Source organism: Aphidius gifuensis, linkage group LG3 (assembly GCF_014905175.1).
Source record: "Aphidius gifuensis isolate YNYX2018 linkage group LG3, ASM1490517v1, whole genome shotgun sequence".
In the NCBI taxonomy this organism is placed as follows: Eukaryota; Metazoa; Arthropoda; class Insecta; order Hymenoptera; family Braconidae; genus Aphidius; species Aphidius gifuensis.
This window is the reverse complement of record NC_057790.1, coordinates 17,654,079-17,678,790: the sequence shown is the minus strand read 5'-3', so window position 1 is coordinate 17,678,790 and position 24,712 is coordinate 17,654,079. Positions and strand designations below refer to the sequence as shown.

Sequence of the window (24,712 nt, the reverse complement as noted above, 5' to 3'; positions counted from 1 at the left end):
ATTTTTTTCTGTTACATGTGGTGTAAAAGTAGTGTCCAAAGCTAGTGATCATGGTTTATCATCGACAATCATCATGAATGACATGGCCTTGGTGCATCTTGATGACGAGCGTGAGGAGATGAACATCTGCTAAAAAGGTAAGATTTTATTGATGTAATTACATTTAAAATCTTGTTTAAACTCTATGATAGTCCCTATGTATATTCTTTAGGTCATCTTGCTTTCATTTTTTTTTATTCTGATCTATTTTTTTTTTTTATAATTATTTAATACTTGCGCTACTGCTTAAATAACATTTATTGTTATATCATTATTATTATGTGCATATCAGCATATTTATTTTTTTTTCTTACAATATTTTTATGACATTTTTCATAATAATATTACGGATATTTATTATTTCTTTTGTTGAAATGAAAATGATCATTTAATCCTTTCTACTAGACCATTTTTTAATTTTGCTTAATAGTGTGTCACTTTAAAAAATTAAATATTTAGTGTCTTTGGTTTTTTTTTATCGACTTTGAACGGAGCACCTCATCAGTTATTTTTTATTTATTCTTTTTATTATCTATCGAATATTGAAAATATCTTTAAAAATAAAATTATTCATCCTTCAAAAACAATATTTTATCACCTATTTAATCTTGAATATTATATTTCAAAATTAAATAAAGTATAGAATATAGAATTTACTTTTGCACGTATGGTTTTTTTTTTTCAATAACAGCCCCATATATTTTTATTAATTATTGACAACATATTGAAAAAAATTCTTGAATGACTGCATGTATTTTATATCATTATCATTAAATAATATTTGGTGTCGTATTAAAGAAAATCCATTAGAGATAAAATTATATTTAAAATAATAAAACCATTTGATTACAAGTTTTTAAATTAGTTTTGTTTTATTGTTATGATTAATATAATTTAAGTGACTTTTATCCAATTATGCAAAACTTGTATGAAAATGTATTGGTAAAATATTTGAAAAATTTAATTTAATATCATAATTGCATTTTAATTTTTTAAATAAAATTAATTGCACATCAATAATTTTATTTAAAAATTGCGGTAATAATAAGTGGGGATATGTCAGCCAATGAGACAATACCTTACGACAAGCGACAACAGCGCTACACTCAACTTGGCGTTCACTTTGGGTAACTAAAATGAATAAGCCATAAGTTCAATTTCAAAGTTATGTGACGCCTGAAGCAGTTTAACGCCATTTTTGCTTGTCCTGTCTCTTGCGCATTTTGTGGTTTGTTTCATTAATCATACTTCATTATCATTATTTTAATTAGCAAAAAATAAATTTCCAACGTGTTTTTGATAATTGTGTAATATAATTTTATCAATTAATTGCATAATTTTATCATTTTTTTGTGTCGTAAAATATTGCCCGAAATAGTCCTCGAAAAAGGACGCCGCGTCGATGATGCTTGGAAATTTATTTTTTATTTATCGATTTATGTCTCAATTTACTTATTTTTTTTTTAAATTATTTTTCTATTTTATTTTATTCTTAAATTATATTATTTTTTTTTCGATTGTCGTGACAATAATTAGATATTTTATTAAAGTGGGGGGTTTTTTTTTTTTTTTCATTTTTTTATTGCCGGCGTCTGAATAAAATAAACCGCTTTTGTCTTTGTTTATAATCTATATTTATTATTTAATTTAGTTTATTTTTTTTTTCCGAACAAATTAAAATAATAATTTACAATCGCTCGATAATAATTGCGTTTTAATTATTTTATTTGTAAATCATTAATTCACGGTACGATAATGGCGGCCATTTTGTCTCTTTGTCCCAATTATGCCTTTATTAATTTTTTTTTTTTTTCCAAAAAATAATTATTATAGGTATACGTGTTCCGATAAATATTTATGAACATTAATTTTTGAAGTTTTTTTTTTTTTTTTTATATAAAATTAGCGTCTATGTCGGGAAAAACGAGCTCTTTTTTTTTTTTTTTTTTTTTTTTATTATTCAACATCTACGTCGAATGATGAAAATTCTACAAATTCAACCTATTTATTTTTATCATTCTCCATTGGCGATTTTTCATTACATTCTTATTATTTTATTCGTCGACATCATACTCAGTTGACAATAAAAAAAATTGTCTCTTTGTTAATCAACTGGATACATCAACATATCACTGGAAAAAAAAAAAATAAATGAACCAATTCGACTAAATTTTTATTGAGAAATAAATGCTAATTGATAGTTGAGCATATACCCTCTGCGACCTTTTTAATGCGTAAAATATAACCTGGTGAAAAACATCACCAAGTTTCAGCTTGAGATGTATCATATGCAACAACACCATCATCAGCATATGTACCCCAGCTCGTAACAATTTTTTTTCAGGTAATGCGTCATTGACTGCGTACTCGTTTAATGCCACTGGATCATCATCGTCTAGAACAACACCCAATTGCGTTTAATGACTCGTGAATACGTTGAATGATTGTTTTTAATATTAAATGAAGCTGGTACCATCATAATTAAATGATGCATTGAATATTTTTTTTTTATTTTTACCCTGACTTGATGAATTGTTCTTGAATTTGTTTTTCTTTTTTTTTTTTTTTAAATAATAATTGATTTTGATCTAAAATAAAAAATATATGTTTAATTGATGAAATACAAAATAACTAATATTTTTTTATGTTTTTATATTTTTTTAGTGTATTTTTGAGAGTATAAGAAAATGTTTGTAAATGATTGAAATGACTGGCGTGTACCTGATGATTGATTGAAACATATTGAAGTCTTGGTGGTTTTACTGATGCAGCTGGTGGTAGCTGGTCCAAGGTAAAATTTTAGTCATTGTCATTAATTTATTTCATTATTTTCTACGTTGTTTTTTTTTATGACAAAATATTTTCAATGTAAGACATTGGTTTAGTCTTTTTGAAAATAAATATCCACAATGCCATCAAAATCCTGTTTGTCCAAACGTGAAAAAGTAACTCGTTCGTTGTTTAGTCGTTGGTAACTTGCGTTGGATTTATCACTAACATTCGAAAGTAAACGAAACACCTGACAATATATATTCGACAATATAATTCAAAAAATAAAATCAACTTACTAATTTAATTATAAATAGTTGATTTTATTTATACAACTGATGACAATCCTTTTTTTTTTTAATTGTATAAATACCATTTGTTGTTCTATCTTTCTCAGTCATAGACTCATCATTGATAATTGGATAAAAATAATGAATTATAATTTTTTTATTCATTTTTATCATGATGATTCGATTTAATTTAATGAATTTTAATTTATTGGATTTGTTTAAATAATACTGGTTGATCTAAAAACAAAAAACACTTATTTCATGAAAAACAAAATAATTAATATTTTTTATGTATTAATTATTTTTTATAGATAGTTTGTGAGAGAATGAAAGTAACTTGTGAATATTTGAGATGACTGAAATGTACCTGGTGATGAATCTGAACATATTGGTGGTCTTTATTGTTACAAATGGTGATAGTTGATGGTGGTAACTGATTGGTGATGACTGATTTGAGGTAAGATTCTCATAATTATTGTCACCAATATATATTTTCTTATCTATGCAATTTTTTAAAATCGAATCTCTAAACACAAGTCAACGATTACGTATTGTAACGAACAACATCACCATGCCCTTTACAAGACCCAGATCTTGCAATTATTTTTTTTACTCGGTGATTGTAAACACATTATTGGCAGAATGTAAGCCCTCAATAACAAAACCTATTACAAATTAAATTCATTAATTTAAACATTGTTAATGGCAAATAAATCAATGATACTGTTGATGCTTGCCAATGAGTTTTGAAAGTATATTGTCAAGGATTCTCCTTAAACTTTTACCCTATATTATTGTTGCTCATGTTATTGTTGTGGTTAAGTCCTTGATCGGGTTTGTTGTTGTTGATTTTTATGCCTACCCGAATGTACCATTTGTTCATTTTTTTGATTATTCAATCTTATAGTTTTTTATTTAAATATCAAATAATCAAAAATTGTCAATTTATAGCTTGTTCGTTAATATTAATTACAATCAACTACAACACAAACTTGCTGTTATAAATTATCGTTCTGTTTTCGTTCTATTGAAAGTTGGTATTACCAAAACATGGTAGAAAACAGTAGAAAAAATATTGTGACTGAATGAGCTGCATTATCATCAGTGAATCCAACAGTTGACACCTAGATGTGTCATTTTTCAAATAATAAAAAATTAATTTATAAATCACATATAAGTTAATATATTGTTCTTTGATACAGGTGGTGTAAAAATGATGATGGACCATTTGAAAACTGGTGGAACAGTTGAACTAGTCTGATTGTTGAACTTGTTATGCTGTTGGAGTTATCATGAACTACATGGCGTTGAAGCATCCTGGTGATCAGCGTGGGAAGATGAACATCCGCTAAAAAGGTAGGATTTTATTCAACTTGTTGCATTGATATTGTCTTGATTGTCTTGTTTTTTAAACTCCATGAAAGTCTTTGGGGTCATCTTGCTTTTTTTTTTACTCTAATTTATTTATGTTGTGATAATCATGTTATTGCTCAAGTGACATTATCATATCAGTGTGTATAGAAAGACTTATGTATAGTTGCATTTTAAATAGTTTATTATCTAGCCAACAATTAACAATAATAGTTAGTATAAAGACTAAATTACGTGACAAAGTATATAAGATAATTTGGTGATCGTGAAAAGTTGTGGTGAAAAGTGTATTATAATTGTGTGTGATCATTGATCCTGTTGCTGGTCAGCGAGAATCATCATGAACTACTACATGGACTTGGTGCATCTTGATGACCAGCGTGGGAAGATGAACATCCGCTAAAAAGGTAAAATTTTATTGATGTAATTACATATAAGATCTTGCTTGCAACTCTATGATAGTCCCTATGTATATTCTTTAGGTCATCTTGCTTTCATTTTTTTTATTCTGATCTATTTATTTTTTTATAATTATTTAATACTTGTGCTACTGCTTAGATAACATTTATTGTTATATCATTATTATTATGTGCATATCAGCATATTTATTTTTTTATTACAATATTTTTATGACATTATTCACAATAATATTACGAATAATTATTATTTCTTTTGTTAAAATAAAAATCATCATTTAATTCTTTCTATTACACTATTTTGGGATTTACACTTAGCAAATGTTTAATTAATAAACGTAAATATTGATTTAAATTTATTTTCATTTAAAATCATCATAATTGTTTTAATAATTATAAATTAAATTCTAGAATAAACACAAAAGTTTATTTATTTATTTATTTATTTGTTAATGATTAATTATTATTCATTTCAATAAAATAAAGAAATATAAACAAATTTTAAATATATTGATAAAAACAATTATTATTTTTTTCAACAGATAGCTGTAGAGTAATTTATTTTATCGACAAAAATGAGCGCGAATAGGTCACAAGCTAACTATAAAAAGCCGCCAGATGGAATAGTAGCGTCATGTTACACCTGTAGTGCCGCACGTGTTGTTGCTGTGTGTGCTGAATTTTGCTGAATTATCTGTTAAAAAAAGTGAGTAATAATTGTTAATTAATATATTTAATCAACTTTAATCATCATTTAAACATATTAATAATCTCAGTGAATAATTAACAAACGTGAATACTGTGAAATATTCGTGTATTTTATACGTGAAATTGTGTCGTTGCAAAATTTTATTATTCCGCCATGGCACATGTGTATACTGTTGCTTCAACCTCTGCTATATAGCCTCAAAAATAATATAATTTTTAACTCAAAAAGTGTTCAAGTGTCATCAAACAAATATTATAATTTTATCTAACAACATTAATTTCATATTATCAATTGTGAGTTTGTAAATTTGTGCTTAATTTTGGATACTCGTTTATGGTTTTGTGAGATATTTTTTTTTCCTTCATTTGTTGTCACATAATGGCTTCTTTGTGTGTTGTGTTTATATGTGTGTGAGTGCATCAACAACGTTCCTTGGCGGCAAAAGAAAGTAATATATTTTTTTTTTACTCCATTTTTTATTTTTTTGCAAATTATTATTAACCATAATAATTTTTAAACTAAAAATTTATTTATTAATATTAAAACAAAATAATAATTATTGCATTTATTATTATTATTTTGTTTTTTTAATTCAATATAATTATTGTAGGCCAATGATCTTTAAAATATCATCAAATATCTTTCAATCATCATTAACAAATTAAATAAAAAAAAAAATATATATATACATACATGAAAAAATATCTAATTAAAGTATCAACTTGTGAAATTAATTTGGCAATACAAAGCAACATTACCAATACGTGTGTCACAAAAAAAAAATTAAAGTTTGAATCATAAATAAAATTGATGTCAAGAAAATCAAAGTAAGGTCATGGTTAGATTATTAACAAACAAACAAATATTTTATATTCAAGAATTATTTTATTTATTTTTTCATTATTATTATTATCTTTTTTTTTTTTTTTTATATCTAGTATCATTAACAAACTCTGTTTACAGTAAATATCACAGGTACATGTTTCTCTATCACAAGATCCTCTACTCAGTTATAAACAATTAATTTTTTTTTTTTATATAAAAACTATTTAAAAAAATTTGAGGATTCCAATGATTGATGAGTTAAATCAAAAATAAATTCAATGTGATTTTTCATTTGCCAGAAAAAAAAACAAAAGTAGAAAAAAAAATTATTTAAAATTACAATTGCACAATAAAAATTATTAATTAAAAACAAATAAATTTGTGCGTAATATTTAAAAATTGATAAATTTTTTTTTTATGAATTAAACAATGATTAAAAAAAAAAAACATTATCGTTAAGTAAAGCTTGGTCAATTGGCACATGCCAGTGTGACCTTTTGTCATTATGAGATTGAAATGTCTTCATCAACTCATCTAATGATTCTATTGATTCTATTATTGGCATTATCGTAAGAACCAGTCCCTTGGCAATTTGTTTTTTATTCTCTTCTATTTCATATAATATATTCTTCTTTTTTTAATACATTTATGCTGTGGACGGTTTGAGCAATTCAAGGTGTCTTAGCGTTATTTAATTGTATTATTGTAGTCGACGTTGTTGGTGTTGTTGTTGTTGATGTAGTAGTAGTTGTCTTTTAACAAGCAAACATTTTAATTGCTGTATTACAAGATTATTCAGGTCGTTGATCTTCTTCTCCTTCTTCTTCTTTTTTTTTTTGATGACAATCAGTATTACAAATGATTATTTAATATTAATTATTATCACAAATCAAATGTATATTTTGTCATTTTAATAAATTCAATATATAACCACATATATTGAAGTTAAGTTTGTTGATTATCTCAATCAATCATTGGTTGATTTTTAACGAATTTTATTGTAGTAATTTTTAGATAATTACCAGGGTCGCCATACAGATTCATCTGATTTAGCAACTTGTAAAAGTCCCTGATGAGTTGTTGATGTAATTAATTCAATTTCTGTATTTCTTGTTGATGGCATTGGTGATGGTTGGCTTGATGCTGGTGTTAATGGCATTGTATAATCATCAGATGATGATGATTCACTGTCTGATGGTGATGATTGTGGTGCAGCAACGTGAATTGTTAATGGTCCAGTTTTATCCATTGAATTTAATTTATGTCCAAGATGAGTCATTAGTTTTGTACCAAGTGTAATATCAACACCTGGTGTTGCAGCTAAACAACGACTAACTTCATTTGCACAATGTGTATAACCAGCACGAAAACGATCAGCATCAATAACGGGATTTGCTGATAGACGTTGTTGACGTTGAAGTTTATGTAAATGACGTACAGTTAATTCTAATATATCTGCTTTTTCTAATTTTGCAACATTTTCACCATCACCAGCTAATGCTGTTACCATTAAATCTTTAAGTTCATCCAAACAACGATTGATACGTGCTCTGCGTTTACGTTCAAGCATTGGTTTCATTACCTATAATCAAAAAATAAGAAAATCGTTATAGAAAATTGTTTTTTTTTTTTTTAATATTTTAAGTTTTTATTTTTCAAGTTTGTTGAATGAAATTATTAATTTTTTTGTATAATATAGCACAATGCCTACCTTTCTGTATTGATAAGTTCTTGAAATTGGTTGTTCTTGTCCATCGACAACCATTGTTGGTTCATGTGTTTGCATGTTGATGATTGTTTTTAAAAATTTTTTTTTTTCGTTAAAATATTATTAACAAGAACTCTCGTTGTAAATCCTTGAAATCACTTTGTTTATTTTTTTCTTGTTTATTGTGGCGATATTATCACACACCGTCACAATTAATGTTTAAAACACGTAAAATCACTTTGTGTTTATTATAATTATTATGAAAAAATGATTTTACTTGTGAAAGTTGAGAAAAAATGTAAAAAAGTTATAACAACGACTGAGTCGATGTAAACCGTACAAGAGTTTGTGAGGAAATGTGAGTTTGGTGATGAGTTTACTCGGTTTATATACGTTCATGGGGGCTGGAGGGATAGTGAATATAGCGGGGGACTGAGCCGCCAGGGCCCAGTGATGGGGGGAACGGACCTTCCGTGGGAACGCGCCGTGGAGCTTGGTTCCCAAGCAAGCGTACCACCTGTAAGCGGCAGCTGCCAGACACGCGCCCACACCAAGCCATCGTCACCGTTTTTCCATCCTTCTTTGTACCACTTAGCTAACAACTCGACTATCCTCATTCACATCAACTGATGATGATGATTTTTAGTATGTATGTAACCGGCAGTGCGCCACGGATTTCTTATCCTTTTTATTCATACACATACTTTTACATTTATGTATTTATAATACTTACTTATAAATATATATACTACTATGTCCTCTTCATTGCTTCCAACAAGCAATGATAGCGCATATATAGTTAACCCATACATATCACATTGAAGTCATTCAAACTGGTTTCTCTACTTTTTTGCTTCTGGATATGAGACTTGTTTTTTTTTCATATTTTATTTATTTATTTATATATTTATTTATTTATATTTAAGTTGTTTCTTTTAGTAGTAGTAGTAGTAGTAGTAGTAGTAGTAGTAGTAGTCGTCGTCGTCGTCGTGGCAAACTTTTCGATCAATTTTTCTACTATTCACTCTTTCCAATTATACACGCATGACTTGAATATATATGTATATATTTATTTATTTATTTATTTTTTTATTATTCTGCATCCTTTGACTTTTTAATTTTTGTTTAAAGAATTGCAAAAAAAAATTGAATTAATAAGCAGCTTCCCGTCAAATTATTCCCGACAAGTTTCGCGGCTTTTTGGCTTTTTTTTTTTTATTTATATTTTTGTTATTCATGAATGGTTTGTTTTTTTTTTTACTCCTTTTTTTTTTTTGCATATCTTTTGCAGTTGCCTTCCGCCTATATTATACTCCCGGTTATTTTATCTTGCCACCGAAAGGGGTACTTAAAGATCGTTCGCGCCGAATAATTACACGTGATTTCCAGCCCACTTTTTTCTTTTTTTTTTTCTCAATATATATTCACAATTACTCTGTCTAAGGATTTTTTTTTTATCTTTTGCATCTAACTAGTTTACGGCTATAACACCAGACCGCAATATATTTATATACATTTAATGATTTTTGATGTTGATCATTGAGGATGTACAAAGTACAAGATAAAAAAAAATAATAATAATAAAATAATATTGTCGATAGTATATATATGATAGATGTTTTATAATGAATCAAGTGTCTCATTATTGTGTTTTTCCGGTTGAGTTGAACGATGTTATAATGATATACTATACAGTATAACCCCTTGTTCATTGATGAAATGATGATGATGAAGAATGCTTTTTTTTTTGTTCATTAAAATGATACATTCAATGCTTGAAATTAAGTGGAATATACAAGCCACGTGTACAACTTGAATATATCATATAAAACTTTCAAGAGTCAATTTGCACATCAGTTATTCAAAATAAATTATGTTCTACTCGCGCATCATGACAATTGACTCATGAAAATTGAAACACGTGTGTCTTTCAAAAATTTGGGGGTAAAAATATATATTTTATTTATCTTTATATTAAAAATTAAATTACAATGTTATACCTATTTATTATTTTTCTTTATCAAGTAGTACGTATATATAATATTTTATCTGTAATATAATTGTAGTACGTGCAAATATCTAGTAAAATATTTATACATAAATTTATATATAAAAATGTTTATATACATTTTTGTATATACTTTATGTACGTTCATGATAAAGGCACGTGCTATTACATAGACTTAGTAATACAGCACGTGGCTATGAATTATTCTTGCATCTCGGCATAGCTCAAAGGATAAAAAAAATATTACTCAAACAACGATTTATCTTGTCTTGAAACACTTGGATGATCATCATCATCATCATCATTTTCTGTACAACCACATGTTTTGGTTTATAAAAATTTTGCATTTTTTTCATATATTGTTTATTCGTTTAAAATATTTTTTATCTGGAAGCAGTAATTTTATCAAGTAATTTTTTTAATTGCAATGATATTGTAGATACATAATGTCTTTTTTCGAGTTGTCTATGTATAGTCAATGACTAACTAAATACCCTAACAATAAAAGAATAGAAAAATCTTTTTTTTAAATTTAGGATAAAGTCAAAAATGTGTTGAAGCACATCCAGTCGGTATTTCTGCAAACGTATGTTATATACTAAACACTACCATGGGACCTATTAGTATAGACATTTAATATTATCCTTTCAAGGTTTAACAATTTTAAAAGTTTATTGCTTTTCAAATAACATTTGACACGGGTAGTAAGATGTAAAATCTACCAACCTAAAAATCCATTAAGAAAATCTACCATGACTTTAACATGTTTACCTGAGGGCTAAATATTATTTGACTTTTATTTATTTTTTTTTTTTTTTTCCATTTTGTTTGAACATATATTTGCAAAAATAAATTCTTTTATTCTTTAATATATAAATAAAAAAAAAAAACACATGTATGCATATTTAAAAAAACTCATACTATTCAAAAAAAGAAAATCCAAGTTTCGAAATTCGAAAAATTCTTAGAAATATATTTTATTATAATTCTTTTAAAATGACCAGGTCATTGATATCATCAAGTAATATATTTAATAAACATAATTAAAATAATATTATATATATTTTTTTAAATGTTTTCCCATGAATTATACACGCGTGCCTTATTAGTACACATATCTATCAGCTGTTTAAAGCATATGTCACATATTGTGGCTCGTGCCATGTGAATATTTCAGTATATCCTTCTGATATCCCCGTGTGTACATACGACATATTCACCTTTGCAGTAAAAGTACCCCTTGAATTTTTTTTCCCCCCATGAACAAACCATGACACTATACATATTTAACTATATACAACCCGGAGAATGCTGAAACATCAGTTCGCACGCGTCACTTGATATAGAATAATTATGTGAATTGCAATATATGTATGTGGAGAAATACCATGTGTACATATGCAATTATACACATTTATATAATATGTGTGTATATATAGAAGGACATATGATGAACTTGGTGAGCAACAAGAGGCAATGCCCCTTGCACACCCCCCCTGGGTTTGAGAATTTATTGTATACAGTGTAATAAAGACCTCACACTCAAATTCATGTCGTGAGAAAGTTTTTATATTATTTTTTTAAATGTTATGTACCGGATGTAGTATATATATATGTGACAAAAACAAAAAATCTCAATTATTTATTGTTGTTTTTTTTTTTTTTACATTTTACATTTTATTATAATGATATGAAAAATGATAGTTGTAATTTTTTAGATAGAAAAATTTTAATTTTATTAAGCTGTAATGTTGTTTTTATTCAAAAAAAACTTTCGTGATTTGATTATTGCGATGTTGTTTAATGTAAAAAGGTGGGAAAACTTCAAGTTAAAATATTGTTGATTGCGCAATAAATTCTCAGTATATATAGTTAATTTATTTGTAACTTTCGTGTGACTTATCCACGCGCGCGTGACCCACTCTTTTTTGTATATACATATAAGTTTTTGCATTCTCACGGAATTGACTTGGTGATAATGATGAGAAATATATATATTAAGAAAAGAAAATAGAAAAAACAAAAAAAAGCTAGAATAGTATTCGTGTGTGTTTGATCACATATGTTTAAGTAGCTCGTTTCCATTCGGTTTCTATATAATGTGTTGAACAGATAGTCATATTACTGTCGTGAATTGAGCCACGTGCTGGCAAACACTTGCCGACCAGTTGAATACAGTCACTACCTCATCAGAATATATATGTCTATAAGCATGTTCCAACACGTGTCGAAATATTATTTATATATCATTTTATTTTTATTTTTTTACTTCTATTTCATTTTTTATTACATCAAGTTTTTTTATAAAAGATAAATATGTAAAATAAATAGAAAAAAAAAAAAAATTGTTGATTGGTGAGACTTGATTGGATTGAAGTATCGAAAATATTTGTGAGATGGAATGAAAAAATTTATTAAATGAATATTATAATAATATAGATATATATATATAAATTTTTTGGGCCTTGATAATTTTTTCAACAGTTATCGGTGTAGATTCGGTTGCTTTGTCGTTTCATTAAAGATACAAATCACTGTGATAATTTAGTTGGTAAAACGTGAATTCTATTGCCTCATTATCTTCACTTCTTTTTGATAAATATATATATATACATTTTTTTTTCTTTGTATCCCATTGTTGTACTTGTTGTCCAAAAGCTATTGTCCATCATTGGTCCTTAAAAAAAAGGAAGAAATAAATTTTAAAATGAAGAAAAAAAATTTGAAACAAAATAAAAAATAAATTGGAATAAATAATATTAAAAAAAATACGGTAATCAGAGAGAATGGAATTTTTCTTGAGCTTTAGTTGATAGGCGGAGAAGAGAGAAACGAAAGAAGGTCCAACAATAACAGTCTACCAAGATCGTTTGGGTTTCGCACGTGCTCATTTTTCCCACGAGCTTGCCGCAGCCGGCATAAAGTAAGCTTACTTGGGAGGCAAAAAAGAAAAAAATAAAAAAAAAAAAGATAAAAGCTTGCTTAGTAAAAAAGGAACAAGTGAGAAAAAACGATAAAGGCCCTGAATGCCATGGGGCCCCATTGTGTTGAGCACGGGCCTCAATACAATACAAAGAACACTGGCCAAACGTAATGTGTCTCACAGCTTACGGGCATATACTATACCCCCTGAGGCACTAAATTAAATTCAAAAATGCTCAATGCTTCTTCTTAAATATTTTTCTCTCTTGCAACTATATATACCTACGCAAATTTTTTTATTTTTTCGTTTTTTAAATTTAAAACCTTGGATTAGCCATGGTCTCCAAGTAGTACAAACAATAATATATATTTTATGTATTTGTGTCTGAACATTTACTTTTGAGGTTGTTAAAAAATTTGACCTAGACGACGACAACGAAAACGACGACGACGCGACTGTTTAAAATCATTTTAGAGTAGTCTCTAGATTGGCTTGTCTTGATAACTTTTTTTTTTGAAGAGTCATTTTTAAGATATCTAAGTGTTTAGTCAGACTGAGACCTCCCCGAAGTTCGTCTAAAGCTTTAAAAAATAAAAATATATGTATTTATTTATTTATTTGTATATGTGAATATACAACGTGATATGTATGTGAATTAATACTAGCAGGTATACGTGCGATTAAATTCCAACCAGCTTGACTCACAATTTAAACACAAAAAATTTCTTCGAAATAGCGTTCATATGGACCTGTGTAAAAATAATTTTATGTCTTGGTTTTTTTTTTGAATCAGCTTCTTTATTACGTTATATATTCATGAGTGTATATTTTCTTCGAAAAATTATAATGCTATCCAACACTTACTCACTGCAGTCCCGGGTATTTCAAATCCACCTGAAAATATCTCCTTTTTTTTTATTGTATTCACTTGTATCGGTTTATTTTTTTATTATTTCGCACGTGCAGTCTATTCATCTTTGATTCAGTCGGAATCTATTGATGAATCACTAATGAGAATTTTTGTAGAGTGACGGAACCCAGGTATATATATAGAAATAAATGGACAAAGGTAAAAAAAAATATAAAATTTATAACACACGAGCCGAATTCTATACGGTTTTTGTTCCTATTATATGTATAACTTGTATTTGAGCCGCATTGAAGTAGTTTTAAAAATACTTGCCAATCAAGACAATTTGTCGATTAAGACTGCTTTGATACGCGAGTGTAAATTATTTAAAATATAAAAATAAAAATAATCAAAAGTTTCTTAATACATATATATACATATTCTCATAATTGCCTAATATTTCTTTGATCAGCCGCAAACAATGAACAAATGTATATACTAAGTTGTTAAGCTTTGAAAAAAAAAAAAAAATTCAACTAAACCAGAGAAGTTAAAAAATAAAATAAAAATTAGAATCTAGGTTATGCAATGTGATATATGTATATTGGCCAATAAACATCTGAACGACTGTCATAAATTTTAGAATTTGCGGGATACCACGAGTGTTTGTATCTTCGAGGGGGCGGAGTTGGGTCGAAGATATTTCCGTTCATTTATTTTTTTTTCTTTTTTACAAGGGCTTTTTGTTTTTTTCTTTTTTTTTATAGTTTTTGTCTTAATATTTTTTTTTGTTATTTATTTATTTTGTTTCTTTTTGAAGGTCTAATATAATTATGTATATAGGACCCAAAAAAAAAAAAAAAAATGCGCAATAGGCAATGGTCATAAAAAAATAGTTTTAAACGCGTCATGATGACGTGAGAGTTTTGGGATTTTTTTTTTTTTTTTGAATTGATAGTCAAGTTAAAAACCAAGTATTAAGCCCTCATTTCCGTCAGGCGGAAGGTTTAATTAAAATTAAATCAGTAGAGTCTAAAATAATTAAATATAATAATAATTTTTTTTTAATTTTTACATAACAATTGTATAATACAAATTGAACAGCATTCTGAAAAAAAATATATAAATAATATACATTTCCGCGTCTAATTAAAATATATAATTTTAATTTATAAAAAATAATTTGTGTTTAATGAATTGTATACACAAATAATCAATGCATGCCAGTATAAATTATCAATAACTATTTCCGTTTTACTTTGACAAGCTTATACATACCAAAACAATGGTATTATATTATAAGCGATTGGAATACGACACTTAACCATTTATAAAATAAAATGAATAAATAAAAAAAAAAAAAAATTCACCATATAAGAATTTAAGTTTGTTAACCATGCGTTAAAATCGTCTCACGTATATAAAATTTTTCATACATATATAAAAGGTTTCAATACCAAGAATAAGGCGTTCACAATCAATCGCTTCAACACGTGATTTTATTTTAATCGTTGGCGGAAGGCTTCATTATTAAATGGATATGCAGCTAATTGGTCTTCAATATATATACGCACTAAAGTCCAATGCACGTATTATTATAAGTTGACGATCAGAATGACAGTACAAAACACATAAAAAAATAATAAAATATATATATATATAAAACAATTCGCAGCATAAAAGGATTTTTAAAAAACAGGATATACATGAAAAGCCGACCTATAGACAGGCACTCAAAGCAACCAATAAATACCTATATATATATATTAATTTTTTTATATGTGTAAGGCATACTTCAAACACATTTACAAAGCCACATTCATATATATAAAATATAACACACAGTCAAATAGCTCACGGCCGGTCTGTGCCTCGCCCGTTTCTCCAGGTACCGGGATCTAACAACCACCTGCCTCATTTTCCCACGAGACTCGCGCAAACCACTCGAATACCGATGAGACAGACGAGGACTCTTCTTGCAGAGTTCACCATAAGATCTTTTCAAGTTAAATAAAGATAGAATAAAAAAAAAAGAAAGTATTTTTATGTGAGACAGCAACTTAAAGTTGAAGTGAGATGAATACTTCATCTTTATCTTCTTTAGTCTTTTTATTTTTTATTTCTTCTTGTACTTCTTCTCTCTTCTCTTTTACTTGTGCCACGAAGACAACTTTAATCGTGTATATATAGAATAAAATGAGTCAGATATATTGTAGCTATACAATGATTGAGAAAGAAAAATATATATATTTGGTATTTTTCTACGTGATAGTATATCCTCTTTATATATACATATATGCAACCAATGAAAGGGGCAAATATAAAATAAAAGACTTATAATACAAACTATCCTCACAACAGCGATCAGGTAGAACACGTGCTGACACGAGGTGGGTGAGTCAGACACATGAGAATATTGAAAGGTGATCGTTTCTGCGATTTCCCCTACTTTTTATTTAATATTTTTTACCTTTTTTGTTTTTTTTGTACAAAGAGTGTATGAAGAATTTACATTGATTGAAAATATTCAATCCATGTAGAATTTTATAATACAGCTGTTCTTTCCCTGTTTGCAATTTTTTAAAATTATGATGACTCGTTTATTTTATTTATTTATTTTCATTGTATCATCATTTTTCATTATTATTATTATTTGAATACCACACGTAGATTTTATTATCAAGTAATCTCTTCTCAATTGTTGCGGCTATCATGATTTAAATCTACATGAATTGTATATTCGCATTTTACACACATAATACGTCTTGATTAATTTTTTATTTATGAGATTTTGAGAATGTAGCGCACACACACACATACACACACTTTTTTAATAATAACATTTTAATTAAAAAATAAATATTGGTCACTATTGAATGAGTAAATTTTTTTATGTTTTTTTATGAATCAAAAAATATGAACACACACATTTATGATTCTATTAAAAGATTAGATAAAATATGCTTACATATTTATTTTTGTTTTTTATAGTATCATTAAGCAATTTTTAATATATATATACGTGTACATCCTGATGTTAAATTTGAATGTCGGTTTAATGTCATAGAGCTCTCACATCTATAATGCTTAATAAAAGTATATATAGACGTTCTCTTTTTTAACTTTGATTTTATTTAAGTCGTGTCGCACATGTCCTGATGCAATACTTTGTGTATTATTTCTTTGGAAATTTTATGAATAGAGGGTATTATATTATATTGTACTATACTAATTTAGACAAAGCTTTTTTTATCTTTGTGTATTAGAATAGCTTTTAAAATTTGTCTGTTGTTTTGCGGATCTTTTATTCTTTTTTATCAAAATTTGGCGCCTGCCAAGAGGCGCCTGCAGTATCTTTGATGTGTCTATACACTAAATGTATATTTTATCCTTCAGACCACCATGATCCTGCCACAAAACCCCACTGATTTTCGGGAAAACTTGTTTTTAACTAAACGCGCCAAAGTGTGTGTCCTATTTTTAAGAGTTTTTTTATATTTTTTTATGAGCTAATGGTCTAAGAAAGAAGAAAAAAATTATATAAAAAAACTATTTCAACAAAAAGTTTTATGGTATATATAAGAAGGAAGTTTTATAGTCCAAGTGAATTTCTGAGAAAAAACAAAAAAAAAATGTCCTAAGGGCCTCTCTGTGGTAGGTGACCCAATTTTTAAATAACATAAAAAATAAAAAATGAAATAAAATCACACAAACAAGTGTAAAATATCATTTAATAAGCAAAAAAATTATTTTTTTCTTCACAAAAATTGTACTGAAATAATGATTCAGACTTAACCTTTTTTTTTTTCGAGCTTTTTTAAAAGCACATGTTTTTATCGGCTTCTTTTAAAATAATACATATACGGATTTTTGTGTGGGTAATTTATATACAAAGAACCTTTTCATTGGCTCATTAGTATACTTCCGGAATTTTTTTTTAATTTACGCGTGCGTTTAGAAGCGTCATTTACTCTTATTGTATATCATGTAATTCTCATATATATTATTATATTTTTTTATTGTACAACCAGCTTCTTTAGGACTTCCTTATTACACCCAATGACATAATCATAACGCAGTCAATATTTGTAAATTGAGACTGCCTTGATTTATCGATAATTATAGCGGATATATACATTTAAAAAAAAAAAATATCACATTTTTGTCTATACATAATAAATAAGAAAAAAAATAATAATGTGAAGTAAATGTTGCGTTAAAATATTTACGATTTTGTAATAGGATATTTTGTATAATAATAATATTTGAAAAATAGATCTCAAATTTTTTTTAAGTATATATCCACAGGTTTTTCTTATTAGTTTGTTGTCGGGAAGAGATTATGAAGGTTATATAGTGAGAATGACAGAATAAAAAAAGGGAGGAAATACGTCGTCGTCGCACGAGTCTTTTCCATCAAAGACGTAACCGTATACCAAGTGGGTGTGTGTCGAGCTATATTTTAATTCTGCTCCATTGCCAATATAAGATTGGATTTTCGTAGAATATATTCCCACACTCAATATAGTCAGATTTAACAAGAATTTACCCCTATTGAATGAGCAACGTGCTCTTTCTCAATCCCTCTGTTGAAAAGAAAAGATGAAAAGATTTATCCATCATATCTTCATCTATATATACTTGTGCAGCGTATTCAAAGAGTTTAGTGAAAAAAAAAAAAAAAGTGTGTGCAAAGCATGCACGAGCTTCTTTCATTTTATTTTCGCCTATTTTTTTTTTTTTTAAATATTTTCCTTATAATGGGTCAACTGCAGCTTCTGCATCGCGTCGTCCAACAATAACATGACCCTGATTATGCTTGTTCATGTTCTGCATACAGTTGTATTTTTATTTTTTTCTTTTATATTTATTCCGTTTCTTTTATATATATATAGAAATTTTTAACTTGTTAAAATTAAGAAGAAAAATATATGGGGGGGCTTCATGGGAATGCACCCCGTGTTGAATATTTTCATGGTTTTATAACCACACAAATTCAATGGGGGGATTTGTATGTGGCAGGTGAAGTTGTCTACCTGCGACACTATATTCCTGACATCCGTATATACCACCAATTAATGACATCACCCGTATTAATTGTTTATAATACAATATACGCATGCGTGACATGTGAATTAATTGTTTACATTTATGAACATTTCTTAGCCATAAATTTTTGTTATCCGATCTTGTAATCATTTTTATTTATACACATTTAATTGAACATGGAAAATGCAAGTTTTTTTTTTTTTTTTTTATCAACTTGGGGTTGTTTATTTTGTTGTCGTTGTCGTTGCAAAAGTGTGCAATTTTAAATAACCGGATGGTGGTGTATATTTATATAATTTATTTTTTATATATACCTGTTGCGCATCTCGTGTCGTTGCATAGAATAAATATACGAATTTAAAGTCTATATATAGCGTGTTGCTAAAAATTATATTATATTATTATTATTATTAATTGTAGTTATTTTATTTATTTATTTTTTTCTTGATTGGTGTGAATTTATATATATATACTTGATGAAAGAAAAATAATTATTATTATCTCAATATAATTACCATATAAAATTTTAAGAGAAAATAATATATACAGATAATAATACTTTTATGAATTAAAAAAGAAAAAAAAAAAATAACTATACTCAAATTTTTATTAATACATGAATTTCTATGTATGTATATATAATGAAATTTTAAGTACATAATGATCATAGCTGTAATAAAGTATATTAGGGTGTGTAGGGAAAAAAAAAAAGAAAGAAAAAAAAAATAGGGTGACTCGTGCAGTACACGTGAGCTGCAAAATGAGCAAGGGTGATTGTAAGGGTCAAGCAGTGTTTCGTTGAATATATATACTTTTTTGTTTTGTGGCGTCACACTCAAGGGGGCACGGGAGGTCGCCTCGAGGTCGATGATGAGGGCAAACATGCGAAAAAAAAATTAAAAATTAAATTTATATATAAGGAGGAGGAAAAAGGATCTCAATTCCACTGTGTATGGCATACTTATACTCACACACACACATATTATATACATATAAAAACAAGAGGAGAAAAAAAAAAAACGATATCGCGAGTAGTACATACACGCTTATATGCGCGCGAAGATATCGGCAGCTGGCACGGAGCCGTGAGAGTCTTGGGCAGATGGTCCCTAAGAGAGTATATGTAGTCAGCCACGAATCCTATATACGCCTTCCTAAGGAAGAAATCGGCGTTGTTTCCCACGGGCCTTTCTCATCTGTTCATTCTACGAGAAATAAGACTGTCCCCTCTGCATACACCGATTGACTTCTTTATTTTATTTTTATATATATTATTAATATTTATTATTTTATCTTTTTTATATAATCTTTCTCTTATTATTATTTGCTCTTTTTTTTTTAAATACATTTTTCATGGCATAGATTGGCTTATTTTTCTACACTATTATAATTCGTTCCGTATTTTATATTAGACCTTGACTTAATTCATCAGTAAGCGCGTGTCTCTCGCGTGTGTGCCCGTGGTGATTGACTGTTTGTCATGTATAATATATTTACTAGTTATATACCCTCGAAAAAAAAAAGGAAAAGAAGAAAGTCATCTACCTGTTGTGTATATATCATTTTATTTTATTATTATTGTTTATAAAACAATAGAAAAAATTTATGATTACAAATGTGATTTTTAAATTATAGTCTTATTTTAATTGTACATGTTTTGTTGTATGTACACTTGATACATGTACTTAACATTTACAATTGATGAGTGGGTAGAAGTGGATGTTCACGTGGTCACATTTTTTTTTTTTGAATGTAATATATTGTGACATACAGTCACACGGTCTTGTGCACAATCAGTGACAAAAGTAAGCCTCTTTTAACGCCCACTATCATCACTTTAGTTTACTAAATGACCTAACTGTTTATTTTATTTTTTTAATTCCATCATCATCTATTCAATCTATGTAGGTATGATGAAATCATACAAAAAGACTTTTGTTGTAAATGCTTGTGCTAGAGAAAATGAAAAAAAAAAATCTAATTTAATTGTATATATACGTATGGTATAGATATATTGTATCTTTCTTGTCAGCGTGATTGAATCAATGAAATTAGGGTTGTGCAGGAAAAAGCGCGCCAACAAATATCACGTGGCTCACGTGCTTCTATTATTTAAACACACGTGGCTTGAATGCATTGAAACCCCCGCAAGGTGTTGTGGCATCCTGAGACTGTGGGAATTTTGAACATGTGCGTTTTTTTTTTCTTAAGCTGCGCATGCCTTACTCGTGGTTAACACACGAACCGGTACAGGGGAGAATTTATATATAAGACTTATAAAAAAAAATCATATATACGCATGTATAGATGTTGAAAAGCAGAAGCGTCGAAGATAGAAAGACCGCGTATTTCTTAAATTTGGGGGGCTTCATCGGTCACCATAAGGCCGAAAATCCATGGGAATATTGAGCATGTGCATACTCGTTTGGGCCATGCTCTGCACGAGTTATACATACTGAGGTTCATAATGGGTTTCTTTAGTCGATTTATTTCTTTTCCTTATATTCACCCCTCTATATATAATATGGCCATACAAAAAAGAAAAAAAAATAAATAAAAATAATAATTCTGCTACCCAAAAAAAATTTGATTGACACACAAAAATATATAGGATCTTCATTTTTGAGTAAATGCAAATATAGTCAATAAAATATATTAATAATAATTAATAGAAAAAAAAATATATATATTGACATAATTTATTATTCATATACTCATTTATTTATCATAAAAAAATAATTATTTTAAATTAGTAATTATTTTAAAATAAAGTAATCAACTATTTAAAATTGATGTTGGCACTTTACATTAAAATTAAATATTTATAGAAAATAAAATGAAAAAAAAAAATTAAAATACATAATTAAATATATAAATTATACATTCTAACGCCTTTGAGGCGTCTAGCCGTCATTAAATTTATACATAATTTTTCAAGTTATCGTAGATTTGTTTTTTTTTTTTTGATATTTATAAATTTTTAAATATTCAAAACATTGGTTAATAAATAAATTATTCAGGCTAACCTGACTGTAAAATATTTAAATAAATCCAAACTTTGCGTCCCTTGTGAATAATCATAAGCACCTATGTCAAAATAGTTGGACAGTTTTTTTTCCTTTTTTTTTTTTTTTCTGTTTGTTTGTGTAATTTTTTATAAAAATAATTTTGAAAAGAAAAAAAAAATGGTAATAAAAAATTTAATGACAAGCTTTTAAAAGACACAATTTGATACTAATAATGAGACACAGTAATTTAAATATAAATATCGTAAAAAATTTTTAAATCGATAGTAAATGATGGTTCAAATATACATTAGCGTAATTTTTTTTTTTTTTTGCATAAGATTACCCCAAAATTTGATTGAATTTTTTATGCAAATATTAAAATAAAAATAAAGAATGTTATGTATAAAATGAAGGGGATATAATGGTGGCGTGTATGGTTGATGAGGAAGTCAACGTTTACAAAGATTACACTGATTGGTACTCTTGGCCACCACGTGAATTTAACATTGGACCACCTGCGTAACGCGTCTACATATATGTAGGTAACTACTTACTATATGCTATCCTCAATCTGGGAAGTAATCTCAGATGCGGACGTGCGGATGTGCGCCCATTTCACTCGATATGCCCCTCAAGCAAAGAAGCTGATGCAAAAATCGCATATAGCTTGTGTTTTTCTCTCCTTTTTTTACTTCTTCTTTCATGAACATATACATATACATATATAGTCATCCTCTTTTTTTTTTTTTTTTTCTTTATATATATATATTTTGCACTGTATTTTGTTCATGTTGAGCATCACAATATCATTCAAGACCCATTATTAACGTTTCACCAACTGCGTGATCTCAAATTTACGTCAACAAAATATTGTAAATATATATAGAGTAAATTAGGTAAAGCATGAAAGACCCATAATAAAAATTCGGGTAGGAGGATAGTAGGAAAAAACAAATAAGAGAGAGAGAGGAAGAGCAAGGATTGACACCACCCCGGGGTGTATTAGTGTTTACTATTTTTAAAAATATATATACGTATAAGTTTACGTAAAAATTTAAGCAAGACGTCATCATCTAAAGCAACTTCCAGAACTCAAATGATCAAGTGGCAATTTTTATTTGACTTGTTTGTGCAAAGAGATGTCTGAATTAAAAAATGCATAAATAAATAACCCGTTGGCAATGCTGGGGGGAAAAAACCGTGCATCAATGATTATTCTCTGATTAAAGAAAAATTTTTTTCTCCATTTTCACAAGAATAAATTTTCAAAATATAAATATTATAATTTATCTTGATTATTTGTCATGTTAAAAGTCATAAAAAAAATAAAATTTGATGAGAATTTATATGTGTCACGTTCCTTGCACGTTCCATGCACACGCCAAAAGTCAAAATCGGCATAGCATATTGTTGATAATCACATCGAGGTGTCAAAGCAAGTTTTTAAAATCGCTACGGGGGTATGAGCATCAAAATATATAATTCTATATACACAAAAAAAAAAAAAAAATAGATAAAAATATCAAACATAAAGAAAAAAAAAGGAAAAAACATGCAAGTTTATCGAAAAAAAAAAATGAAAAAATTCCGAAGGGTGAAAAAAGACACGAGTGGATATTTGTCTGTACACGCGTGAGACGCTTGCTTTTGCTTTTGCTTATGATTATAATAATATAATAATACTGAATGCTATACAAATATATATATAGGTTTTTATATATACATATATATATATATGATGGGTTAGTGCGTGGAACAACTCTCAAGAAGGTGCATAAGTCCGCATCTGCCCGAGATTCTCACGCGCGACGCATCTGTCTCAAGTTCCCACGCGGAGAAGCCACCAATGTATATATAAACGAAAAATTATTGACTGGTTGTTAACATGTATTTTTATAATCAAGACCAATATATTATTTTGACAATATTTTATAATTTCATAATCTTAATATGGTGTTGTTCAGTTTTCTACTTGAAAAAAATACTCTTATATTTTTATTCCCTCAATAACAACATAATTGACAATTATTTTCCGGATCATTTGAATCTTTTTCATTTATTTATTTATATATACATACATATGGATATATATTTAAGAAAAATTTTAATGCAAATTTATTATATGTCCAACAAAGTACCAATACGTATTTATATAAATTATCATTTTGAGTTATTTTTATTGACCAGTTTTACTCCCTTTTGTCTGCAGCAGGAAAAAACAAAAAAAATACCGATATGTACGTTTATGCTTTCCTAAGTGTCCTTCATCACTCGTGGGTTTTTGCAAAAATACCTCAGTCATCCTTCTTTTTTTTTTTTTTTTGCCTGTATATGCGATGATGCTCAAGAATCCTGAGGCTCAATATGAAACAGTCTTGGAAGCCCTTATTTTTCAAGGGTAAAAGGGGAGTTGATTATTTTTATAGCATCATATCGTTCCCCTTCATTTTATGTATACGATTTTATTTTATTTTTTTTTTGTTACTTTTCTGGAACGTCCAAACACTCTGGTTTATACGGTCGTATATAATAGCGCTGCAGGTGCCTTCCAACTTTACTTGTTTTAACTTTTCTTGTGTGCGCCTTTGCACGCTGGTGCATATATATATATGCACACCCGAGGCTAAAAATCTTTTTTTATTTTTATTTTATTTAATTCTCCTTCTTGAAAATAAATTCTTGTTTTTTTTTACTCACTTGGATTTACGACGCTCGACGCCGATTTAATAACCCACCGGTAGCGACCT

The 24,712-nt window shown here is 27.8% G+C and overlaps 2 protein-coding genes across 12 annotated transcripts in view; one reads left to right on the top strand and one right to left on the bottom strand.

The window, feature by feature from the left end:
* LOC122852316 (tubulin polyglutamylase TTLL4-like) overlaps window positions 1-24,712 on the top strand; it is a 101,749-nt gene that overhangs the window by 2,792 nt on the left and 74,245 nt on the right. For 2 of the 11 annotated variants that reach the window (XM_044152043.1, XM_044152046.1), the window contains 5 exons: window positions 33-137; window positions 2,704-2,830; window positions 3,410-3,555; window positions 4,301-4,876; window positions 5,428-5,591. The gene's annotated coding sequence lies outside the window, so the exon portion shown is untranslated. Of the gene's footprint in view, window positions 1-29; window positions 138-1,213; window positions 1,268-2,703; window positions 2,831-3,409; window positions 3,556-4,300; window positions 4,877-5,427; window positions 6,043-20,694; window positions 20,763-24,712 lie in introns of those variants that run through there. The other 9 variants (XM_044152048.1, XM_044152042.1, XM_044152049.1 and 6 more) reach the window with 9 other exon arrangements.
* LOC122852317 (enhancer of split mgamma protein-like) lies at window positions 6,557-8,505 on the bottom strand. The gene is made up of 2 exons (XM_044152056.1): window positions 8,131-8,505; window positions 6,557-8,001 (listed from the first exon to the last, which is right to left on the bottom strand). Exons 1-2 carry the CDS (start codon window positions 8,203-8,205, stop codon window positions 7,438-7,440), a joined length of 639 nt encoding a protein of 212 aa, XP_044007991.1. The 5' UTR covers window positions 8,206-8,505; the 3' UTR covers window positions 6,557-7,437.